This window comes from Marmota flaviventris, chromosome X, assembly GCF_047511675.1.
Source record: "Marmota flaviventris isolate mMarFla1 chromosome X, mMarFla1.hap1, whole genome shotgun sequence".
Taxonomy (NCBI): domain Eukaryota; kingdom Metazoa; phylum Chordata; class Mammalia; order Rodentia; family Sciuridae; genus Marmota; species Marmota flaviventris.
The window spans coordinates 4,543,857-4,556,048 of record NC_092518.1 but is presented as its reverse complement, the minus strand read 5'-3'; the positions used below and the strand labels follow the sequence as shown (position 1 = coordinate 4,556,048).

At 44.4% G+C, this 12,192-nt stretch overlaps 1 protein-coding gene across 1 annotated transcript in view; it reads left to right on the top strand.

Annotated features, from left to right (window-relative positions):
* Positions 1-11,034, top strand: part of Gpr143 (G protein-coupled receptor 143) — a 34,955-nt gene extending 23,921 nt beyond the window's left edge. The window contains 1 exon segment of the mRNA XM_071606666.1: positions 10,940-11,034. Coding sequence (XP_071462767.1) covers positions 10,940-11,034 — 95 coding nt within the window.
* The last annotated feature ends 1,158 nt before the right edge of the window (positions 11,035-12,192 follow it).

Here is a 12,192-nt window from a genome sequence, read left to right as displayed (position 1 = left end):
CTGTTCACATAGCACTGTGATTGTCAAACTGTGCTCTGTGGAACCCTGATGTGATGCTTCAGGCATCTAATAAATAATTCAAATTCCATTCCAAAACTCACAGTAGAATCTGTGATTAAATTGAATACTTCAAATGTGTTGACTACCAAATACTAGCCTGCCCACATATTAACTTGAGTTAACCTAATAACTGAACTGATTTGAATGTGGAGCTCAGAATAACTTTCTCCTGTCATCTTTAAGGGATCACCATACAGTGATGGCAGAGGAGAATTACTTAAAGGCTACTGCACGTCAGCTCTGTGGCCATTGAAGTTAGATGTGACACCATCAAGTCAAAGCAAAGAAAGTGTTAATTGTTCAAGTTGGTACATGATGGTAACTTTCAGCTCAGATTTCAGTTTGAAAGTTTTGAATTAACTGAGGTGTCCTTATAATTCTAATTGATTACAACGTTTATTTTTCATAAAATTCCAATTATGACTAAAGAAGTACATTTTTGCTAACATACACCTCTGTCTTAGGGTTTCCTTGTTAAGCTTTGTTTTAGTGGGGAAAAAAAAGATATTTGGGTTAAGGAAATAAGTTTGGAAATCACTACACTGAAAGCCATGGAGTTTTATTTATTTATTTATTTATTGAGAGAGAATTTTTAATATTTATTTTTTAGTTTTTCAGTGGACACAACATCTTTGTTTGTATGTGGTGCTGAGGATCGAACCCGGGCCGCACGCATGCCAGGCGAGCGCGCTACCGCTTGAGCCACATCCCCAGCCCAAGCCATGCAGTTTTAACTAATGATTTGTAATGTCCAAGTAAAATTAGGCTTTCTGAAAGTGTGAATCTAAAACTTTCTTCTACCCAATATGAATCAGTGTATGCACACAAACATACATGCACACACAGGAGACCAAAGAGAAACAATACGCTATCCAAGCTACTTTTTTATACCAAAGTATAATGTTGAATTTTGAAGTCAGAAAACTTTGAAGAAAGATATCTGGAAATGGCTACAAGAGCTCTGTTTTCTTTTCCATTCCTACTATTTAAATATTTTGAAGGAAGTTTCATTTTTAGGTGACAAGATGGGTTAAAGAAACACGGTGAAGAATTGATGGATTGATTCCATGAGACAGAATTGGTCATAATTGGGATCCTTGAAGGGAAACAGAAATACTTCAGGCTATAGTTATGACAGATGTACTTTGTGTTTATAGACTGTTCTTTGTTTGTGGAGCTGAGCATGGAATCCAGGGCCGCATGGATGCTAGGCTAGGCAAGCCTTTATCCTGGAGCCACTCCCCCAACCTCTGGATTTTCTATCTAGTAAACACAGTGCATTAAGGATGACAGACCCACCAGTTGGAATTGCTGTTAGCATGCTATTACTGATACCACCTGAGTTATGAGCCCAAAATTGCCATCTGGAACTACTTGGCTTTGTTGGTTTTCCCTTTCTGGTGGATTAAGGTGGCTGAGTCAATCTTTGACAGTCAAATAAAACACTAAAGAGAAATAACAATAAAAACTATATCCCAGTCTGCCCCAGGCACTCCAATCACCATGGGCAAACAGCATCAATCATATTCATTCTTTTGAGAAAGCTGTTGCCTAGGTCTGTGCTCACAAGTTAGAAATTTTTATATGGAGGGTTTTACACAACGCAAACGAACAGCCAACAGAAAACTAAACAGGGCAGTAATTCCTGGATTGCCTTACCTTCTCCTTTTATTTTTTAAAAAAATTATTTTTTTCCCTGGTGCTGGGGATGGAAGCCAGGGCCTCATGCATGCCTGCTAGGCAAGCACTTTGTAACTGAGCTGCACCCCCAGCCCTCTCCTCACTTTGACATTGTGTCATCTTTCACATTTCATTTCCGAAAAGGAGGTTTTCTTTGAAATTTGAACTCTATTTGTTTCATCAATTTATATCTTGAAAAACAAATAGGAGAAGGAGACATCTAAAAAAACAACAAACTTTGAGTTTGCATAGTGCTCCCACAGGAGAAGTTGGACATTTCACAATGGTATCTTCCTTCCACATGGAAAGTTAGAGATCTCTTATCTTTTCATCTGTAAAGAAATGCTGATTTCCCCCTCTTCCTTTGCTTTTTAAGAGAACTGAGATTTGGGCTGGGGATGTAGCTCAGTTGGTAGTGCTTACCTTGCATGCACAAGGCCCTGGGTTCAGTCCCCAGCGTGCGCGCGTGCGCGCACACACACACACACACACACACAAAGAGAGAACTGAGAAGATGCTAGGGGTAGGCTGCAGCTCATTGGGCAAGAACTTCCCTAGCATGCCAGAGGACCTGGGTTCAAGTCCAGCATGATGCACACACAAAGTTGAGATATAACCCATATAACATAAAATTCATTCTTTTAAAGTGTACTCTTCAGTGGTTTCTGATATGTTTACAATGATGGGTAACCACTGCCACTATCTAAATCTGGATTATTTTTTATAACCTCAAAAAGAAACCCCAAGGCCCTTAACAGTTAATTCCCATTCCCCTTTCCCAGCCATGGCAACCAGTAATCTTCTGTCCCTATGCATTTGCCTCTTATGGACATTTCACATAGATCTGTCCTTTGTGTCTGATTTCTTCTAATTAGCAAAGTTTTCAAGGTTCATCCATGTGGCACACGTATATTATTATGTTGTTCTTTCTTTGGCTGAATAATATTCCATCCATCATATGGATCTACCCCATCTCTGTGTTTTAAACAACTTTGGCTGACTGCCAAGGATTCCATCAGGCTCTGAATTAGGTGCCACAGGTTATAGACTTTGCCCTTAATTATCTCACAGTGTACTGGGTAAATTAAACAAGCTTTTAAAAATAATAATTCTATTCTAGTAACAGAATAATCTATGTAAATACTTTTTTGAAAGAACTGGGTGGAAGAAGAAAGCAAGTAGGGAAAGCCTTTTGAAAAAGACAAAATACAATACTGACTGTATTTTTAATTTTGGAAAGAATTTCTCTTAAAATGGCAGCTATCAGGCTAGGGATGTGGCTCAGTAGTAGACTGCTTGCCTACCACATAAGAGGCCAGGGTTGCATCCCCAGTCCTGCCCACCAGCACCCCCCCAAAAAAGAGGCAGTTGTCATTTTAGACACCCCGGTGATGTATTGTTAGCTAATGCCTGTTAAGTCAGTTTTTGGAAACACAGAAGTTTGTAAAAATCAACAACATCTCCTGCAGAAGTATGCAGTGGAGGTGATACGAAGGTGCACTAAGGCTCTTAAGTGTACATTTAGTCACCCTTGAAATATTAAAATTAAAGTTGTCCCTAAGAAAATCGATTTGATATTTATTTTAAATAGATTTTTAGTTGTAGATGGACACAATATGTTTATTTATTTATTTTTATGTGGTGCTGAGGAGCAAACCCAGTGCTTCACAGATACAAAGTGAGCACTCTACCACTGAGCCACAACCCCAGCCCCCATTTGATATTGAAAAAACCCCAAATTGTCCCTAAGGCACAGTCCCCACCATTTTGTGTGGTAACCCTACAGAAAATTTGCATATGTTGCTCAAAAACAAACAAACAAAAACCTTCAAAAATAATTTTTTCCCCCTTTCAGAAATTAAATCATTTTAAAGTTTTGCTGTTTAGGACACTTAAGCACATTGGAAATGATTTCTGTGTGACTTTGGGCAGTCATCAGCCCATTGGGGACAATTTTAAAGAGTTCTTCTAACTCTTCCCTGGTCAGTATGTCTCTGGTAGTCACTAGTCTCTCATCTGAGAATGTGGTTTACTTCTCTGTTGGTGGAGGAACTTCCAATGTCATTCAAATATATTTCCCAGGGACTATGCCGTCTCATGGGACTATTTGGCATTTGCATCCATCTCAGCTTGTAACAATTCTGTCTTTCCATAATACCTCATATCTCACACAATTCATTGTTGCCCCCACATCCACGTCTTTCCCACAGTCCTCTGCCCTGTCCCACAATTCCTTGCTTCTCCACAATCCCGTTATCTCCCACAATTCTTAGTTTCTTCCATAATTCTGTTATACCCAAAGTGCCCATCTTTCCCACAATCCTTTGTTCTGTTCCACAATTCTTTGCTTCTGTCACAATCCTCTGATCTCTCCTAATTTCTCCCACAGTCTCTGCTCTAGTCCACAATCATCTGTTGTTTCTTTTCTCCAAGAATCTGCTTCCTCTGTGTGAGAAAGAAATTGAGCAATCATTTGCCCTGGACCACAGTACCTTCTCCCAGAATCCTGTGTGTCCTCGTTATCCCATGACCCCTCCCTTGTTTCTCCTGGAATTCTTTGTTCCCTTGATCTCCCACAATCCCTTGCTTCTCCCACTATTGTGTTCACGTCTTTGTCCCAGAATCCTCTGCTCTGGCCGGCAAGTTCTCCTCTTTCCCAGAATTATCTGTTCTCTTATTTCTCCCACAATGCCCTCACAATCCTGTTCTCACCTTCCTCTCAGAATCCTCTGCCCTGACCCACCAGTCCTCCTTTCTCCCAGAATTATCTGTTCTCTTATTTCTCCAAGAATCCTCTGTTCTCTTGACTCTCCCACAATTCCTTGCTTCTCCCACAAATCTGTTGTCACCTTCCTCCTAGAATCCTCTGCCCTGACTCATAAGTCCTTCTTTCTCCCAGAATCCTCTTGTAATAAACCACCAGTCCTCCTTTCTCCCAGAATCCTTTTTTCTCATTTCTCCCACAACACTTTGCTTCTCCCATAATCCTGTTCTCACCTTCCTCCCAGAATTCTCTGCTCTGACCTTCAAGTCCTTCTTCCTCCCAGAATCTTCTGTTTTCTATTTCTCCCACAACCTATTACTTCTGCCAGAATTCTGTCCCTTTTATTCTCCCGTATTTCTCTTCATACCTTCCTTCCAGAATCCTCTGTCCTGACCCTCAGTCCTCCTTGTTCCCACAACCTTTTGCTTCTCCCACAATCCTTTTTCACTTTCCATCCAGCATCTTCTGCTCTAACCCATAAGTGTCCTTTCTCCCAGAATTCTCTATTATTTCTCCCACAACTTCTTACTTTAACCAGAATCCTGTTCTCACCTTTCTCCCAGAATCCTATGTTATGATCCACAGGTAGTTCTTTCTCCCAGAATCCTGTTCTCTTATTTGTCCCACAACCCTTTCCTTCTCCCAAAATCCACTGTTCCCTTAATTCTCCTGCAACTCTTTACTTTTCCCATAAGCCTGTTCTCACCTTCCTCCCAGAATCCTCTAACCTGAAAGTCCTTCTTTTTCCCAGAATCCTCTGTACACTTGATTGTCCTAGATCCTTTTGCTTCTTCCACAATCCTGTTCTCACCTTCCTCCCAGAATTCTCTGCCACAAACCACCAGTCCTCCTTTCTCCCACAATCCTGTTTTTATTTCTCCTACAATGCCTCTTCCTCCAAAATCCTCAGTTCTTTTATTTCTCCCATAATCCCTCACTTCTCTCACAATCCTACTTTCACCTTCCTCCCAGAATTCTCTATCATAAACCACCCGTCCTTGTTTCTCCCAGAATCCTTTTTTCTTGCTTTTCCCACAATCCCTTGCTTCTCTCACAATCCTGTAGTCACCTTTCTCCCAGAATTCTCTGCTCTGACCTGCAAGTCCTTCTTTCTCCCACAATCCCTGTTCTCTATTTCTCCACAACCCCTTGCTTTTCCCAGAATCCTGTTTCCCTCATTCTCCCACAAGCCTGTTCTCACATTCCTCTCAGGATCCTCTGAAATGAACCACCAACCCTTCTTTCTCCCAGCATCTTTTATTCTTATTTCTCTCACAACCCCTCTTCCCCAACAATGCTGTTCACTTTATTCTCCTACAGTCCCTCACTTCTCCCATCATCCTGTTCTCACCTTCCTCCCAGAATCCTCTGCCCTGACCTTCAAGACCTTCTTTCTCAAACAACCGTTTGCTTCTTCCACAATCCTTTTCTCACCTCCTCCCAGAATCCTCTGCTCTAACCCATAAGTTGTTCTTACTCCCAGAATTCTCTGTTCTATAATTTCTCTCACAACTCCTTACTTTGATCAGAACCATGTTCCCTTAAATCTCCCACAACCCTTTACTTCTCTCAATCCTATTCTTACCTTCCTCCCAGAATCCTCTAAGACCTGTGAGTCCTTCTTTTTCCCAGAATCCTCTGGTAGCTTGATTTTCCCACAATCCCTTGCTTCTCTCACAATCCTGTTCATACCTTCTTCCCAGAACCCTCTGTCCTGACCTACCAGTCCTTCCTTCTCCCAGAATTCTTGTAAAATGGATTCTCCCATAATCCCTTGCACCTCCCAGAATCCTCTGCTCTGACCCAGAAGTCCTTCTTTGTCCCAGAATCCTGTTCTCAACCTTCCTCCCAGAATCCTCTGCTCTGACCCGGAAGTCCTTCTTTATCCCAGAATCCTGTTCTCTTGAATCTCCCACAATCCCTTGTGTCTCCCAGAATTCTCTTCTCCCCTTCCTCCCAGAATCCTCTATGACCCAAAAGTCCTTCTTTCTCCCAGAATTCTGTTCTCTAGAATCTCCCACAATCCCTTGCATCTCCCAGAATCCTGTTCAAATCCTGTAATCGCCTTCCTCCCAGAATCCTCTGCTCAGAGCCGCAAGTCCTTCTTTCTCCCAGAATCCTCTGTTCTCTCAAATCTCCCACAATCCCTTGCGTCTCCCAGAATCCTGTTCAAGTCCTGTAATCGCCTTCCTCCCAGAATCCTCTGCTCAGAGCCGCAAGTCCTTCTTTCTCCCAGAATCCTCGGTTCTCTCGAATCTCCCACAATCTCTTGTGTCTCCCAGAATCCTGTTCAAATCCTGTAATCGCCTTCCTCCCAGAATCCTCTGCTCAGAGCCACAAGTCCTTCTTTCTCCCAGAATCCTCTGTTCTCTCGAATCTCCCACAATCCCTTGTGTCTCCCAGAATCCTCTGCTCTGACCCGGAAGTCCTTCTTTCTCCCAGAATCCTGTTCCCTCAAATCTCCCACAATCCCTTGCGTCTCCCCGAGTCTTTGTTTACACCTCCCCAATTTTTTTTTTTAAACTTTTTTAGTTGTAGATGGACCCAACACATTTGTTTTTGTTTGTATATGGTGCTGAGGCTCAAACCCAGTGCCTCACACATGCTAGGCGAATGCTCTACCACCACTGAGCTATAACCTCAGTGCCCCCTCCCAGAATTTTCTGCTCAGATCGGCAAGTCCTTCTTTCTCCCAGAATCTTCTGTACAAAACAGTCTCCCAGAACCCCTTGCATGTCCCAGAATCTTCTCACCCTCCTCCCAGAATCCTCTGCTGTGACCAGCAGGTCCTCCTTTCTCCCAGAATTCTTTTTTTTTTTTTTTTTGGAATTAGGAAGTCTTTTATTTTTTGTAGTTGTACACAATCACTGTATTTTATTTTTATGTGGTGCTGAGGATGGAACCCAGGACCTTGCACGTGTAAGGCAAGTGCTCTACCACTGAGCCACATCCCCAGCCCCCTCTGTTCTCTTGAATCTCCCACAATCCCTATGTCTTCCAGAATCTAGTTCTCACCTTCCTCCCAGAATCCTCTGCTCTGACTGGCAAGTCATCCTTTCCCCCAGAATTCTGTTCTCTTGAATCTCCCATAATCCCTTGCGTCTCCCAAAATCCTCCGCCATAATCCACCAGTCCTTTCTCCCAGACTACTCTGGTTGCTTGATTCTCCCGTAATCCCACACTTCTCCCAGAATTGTCTGCTCACTTACTTCTCCTACAACTCTTTGCTTCTCCTACAATCTTATTCTCACTTTTCTCCCTGAATCCTCTGACCTGACCTGCAAGTCCTTCTTTCTCCCAGAACCCTCTGTTTCTCCCACAAGCCCTTGCTTGTTCCAGAAGCCTGTTTCCTTCATTCTCCCTCAATCCTGTTTGTGCTTCCTAACCCTAACCCTAACCCTAACCCTTTCTAATACAAGGTGGGCAAAGCTTCCAACAGGAGATGTTGGAGAACTCAGAGGTTGCCTTCAAGGCCCTTTCTTTTCACTGCTTCTGAAAAAACATCATGTCAGCATGGACTTTTCCCTTTTTCCTCTGCTACCTGCAAAATTTCTTCTCTCAAGCCACTGTAGGGCAATCATCTCCCCCTTGTAGGCATCTTGTGAAGCACCTTGCAGTTTTCCAGCTGCCTGTCCTCCAAGTAGTGCCTTAGAGAGCTCAAGAACTGGACATTGTGCTACTTCCCAATGCAACCAGGGAAGCTTTCCTTGCATAGCAACCTGCTTTCCTTTCACTTCCCTCTGAAAGTAACATGTGGTGGTCCTTGGCTTGTGATCGCTAGGAGAGCATCCAAGAGAACCCACCCCAGAGCCTTGGGCTTTCTTGGGTAGGTCAGGTGTAGTCCGACACCTTGAAGCCTCTGGGCCCAGGTCTTGTATGCTTTTCCAAGGCTCATCCAGTGTCCAGAGCTTCAATGCTTCTAAGGAATTCAAGATATGAAGGCATGGGAAACATCCAGTATACATCCAAATCTAAGTCTATGTGGGGCTGGGAGGTTCCCAAGAAACTTTCTGGACTTGTAAAGCTCATTAAAGGGGCCATTTGCAGGGTGTTGGTCCTTTGGCATCTTGAGGCCATTATCACTTGTATTTCCTACAGGGACTTGAGATGTTCACAGACTTTGCACCAATACATAATTCATCAACACCCTCCAACATCCTTGTTTAACTAACTTCTCAGGGTATTCTCTGAGAAGATCTTTTAAAACTAGAAGAGAATACCCATGGAAATCCAGATCTGCTTCAAAACCCACAGCTGCAAGCACCCACGTAACTCAGACAGGGCTGGGCTTGGGTGGCTCTCTGCCAGCAATATTTGCTTCAAGAAAGTTGTCATGAATAGATATTCTTCCTCCATGAAGCCCCAGGGGAGGAATGAAAGACGAGGAAGACCTCAAAGCCATATAACCCACAGCATGTCCCGGGTGTGAGGTCACCAGGGCTTATCCTTAGCTAGACCTTGATCACAAATCACCATGTGACACGCAGCTGAGTCTTCCTGAAAAGGACCACAGCAATCCCACACAACTTCTCAGAAGCCTGGGCTGTCCTCATAAAAAAGTGGGCAACCCTGGTAAGAATCAACTCTTTGTCAAGTGCCACCAGTCCCTCCACCGGGAATACTCTTCTGGTACCACGTGTATCTTTCAGAAGTCTCCCAGCTGGTTCTTGGTAACTCAGTCCCACAGAAGGTCTACTCTCATCTCTGTGGGCAAACCAAACTCTCCTTAGGATTTGCCTGTAGATGTAGCCCTGCAATGTCACGACTTTCACCCACCATTTCAATTCCTTTGCCTTTGAGATCATGCTGGGTCCGACTTTCTCTCACCTACATTCTGCTAAACTCATCTTCATCAAACCCTGGGAGGAAGATCTGAGTGCTGTTTCCTTCACAGTCCACAGTCGGTTTACATGTGTTTATATTGGAGGAATGCTGAAAATCACACTTGCCTTTTTATTTTTTAATATTTTTTAGTTGTCAATATACCTTTATTTATACGTGGTGCTGAGAATCAAACCCAGTGCCTCACACCTGCTAGGCAAGCACTCTTCCACTGAGCCACAACCCCTAGCCCACACTTGCCTTCCTTTAAAACTGCTTGATCCTGTTTTTCTTCGGAGTAGTCTGAACTAATCCTCCCACACATGAATGCTGTATCCAAGTGATGCTGAGGCACTTACCCGACTGTATTTATCCATTCAATATGTTTATTGAGCACCTTCTGTGTGCCAGGTGTTTAGACATTAGGGACACTGTGATAACTCAAATTTACTGTCCAGAGACACTCCATTCTAGGGGTAAAGACAGAGTGAGAAAAAATGGAAATAAATCTGTAATATTAATTCTACGAAGGGAGACCTAGCAGGAAGAGGGGTGCGAGAGTGGTCTCAGATAGGCTGACCCTGAAGTGTGTCTGGGGAAAAGGTAACATTTGAGCTGAGATCTGAATTTAGTGTAAACTAGAGATTTGCAGGTAGAGAGATAGATAGAGAGATAGAGAGGGAGAGGGAGAGGGAGATATGCAAAGACACTGGGGCAGGATCAAGCTGGGATGGGGGGAGGAGGGAGAGAGGATGAATGAATGAATGTAGTGTGCCTGCATTCATTTGTGGGTGAGGAGAGAGACCCGAGAGGAGGCTGCAGAGATCAGCAAGGCCCATTGATGGGGGCCTGAAGGCTTTCATTAAGGGCACTCACTTGCCACATAGAGTTGAGGAGGTCACACTTTGCATCTTCCACATCAGTATGGAAGCAGACACTCCTGGGGTAGGTATGGGATGAAAGAATAATTGTGCCATTTGTGGCAAAGGGTCGCCCCACCACAACTGTGGAAGGTGTGCTAGTGGAATGATGAAACAGACCTTTACATTGTTGGGGAGGGGAGGGGCAAAGATTCCATGTGGATTCAGTGAGCAGCTCTCCTCCCTCAGCACCTCCCTCCACCAATGGGAAACTTCCTTTCTTTTGATGGTGGGAACAGAAACAGCCATCAGGACCCAGTATGCAACAGTCCATGCCTGGTCAAACTTTGTTTGCTTAGGGCCTTGCTTTGGCCGAGACTGGCTTTGAACTTGCGATCCTCCTGCCTCAGCCTCCCAAGCTGCTGGGATTACAGGCGTGCACAACTACACCTGCGTACCAGAATTTTCTTAAGGTTGACTGTAGGCAGTTTCCTGTAGCACTCAGGTAGCAGTTAATTATCAACTGCACTAGATGATTCTGCAGGATTTGATTCATCATTGGGAATGATTTGATAAAATGAAGATGAACTGTACCGTAGTTTTTTGGTTTTTTTTTTCTCCTCCAGACCAAACACTAAGACATTTCATTTATGCACACTTGGTGTGTTGCCGAGTCCTCAGGGCATTTTCTGCAGCTGGAGGAAAAACCTTCAAGAATGCAGGTGCCATCAGAGTCTTCTCTTTTCCTCTCCAGGTTCTGATGCCAGCACCGTTGAAATCCATACTGCAAGTGGGTCCCGCAAGGAAAATGACGTTGACATGGCTCACCCAACTCAAGGACACCTGTGAAGGGATGTGACTTGGGTCTGGACTCTGTGGTCCTGAGGCGGTACTCATCCCTGGTCCTCTAGAAGTGCGTCCTTGCTGCCCTCTCATTGCATGGCCAAAGCACGGCATCTCTGAAGTCCCACTCTTATTACTGAGTTAGAGCTTCCTCCCGAGTATCCTCTTCATGCCAGGAGACGCCATTCCACATGGACGGGCTTGGGAACGGAAGGATTCCTTCTAGACCACTCTGCCTAGTTGGCATTAGCAGTTCTGAGGCTGGCTGTAATGTGAAGTGCAAGATCCGTGTCTTTGGGGAAGTAGTTACATAAAATAAAGTAATTGTGACTGAGCCCCCAGTCCGACTTGGATGGTATCCAAACAATATACCCAACAGATGCTCTTCCTGCCAGTATGAGGGATGCCAAAGAGCAGTAGAGGACCATAGAGCTGCACGGCATAGCTTTGATCCCAAAATTCCCATGTCATATTGAAAACTGAGATTAAGGAATCCATGGAACCTGACCTGCACTTACAGCACTGCCTACATCTCCACCTTTCCATCCGTTAAAATTTCATCCATCAATTACTTATCTAGAAAAGACACTATTTTTCAAAGGTGCTGTACACATGTGTCCCACGGGACCTCCCTTTGAATCTAGATTAGGACTCCCTTTCATTCTAGAAAAGCTGTCCAGATTTTGGAGTCACAAAGCTGCAGGTGGATTCGGAGTTCACTGCGACCTCAGGGATCTCAGGGCGATTTTTGCTGCATCTCCTAAGGGGAGAGGGACCATGCACACCTTGACCAAAAGTCCGGAGGGGTAGAGGTGTGAAGGAGGTTTGAGTTTCCTGGGGGGCAACTGTGTGGTTGTGTCAGTCGACTGTGTTTACCTCCATGGCATTGGCCCCACAGACTGATTTTGGCTGCTTCTCTCTGTGCAGCCCCCGATCTGATGCTCCAGTCCTTAGAGCTGCCAAGTACCCTTCTCATTGGCACGTTAGGTTCTGCGGCTGGCAAGTAAGAACCCCGAGTGGCCCGCTTCCCGGTCACAAGTCCTCCTAGCTGGTGCGTCAAGCAGCTAGCTGACACTCCCAGCATGGCGGCTCTGACTGGGATGAGCTCCGATGAGGATAAGTGGAGAGTTCCTCCCATCCTGGCTGCTGACCAGATGGAAGAAA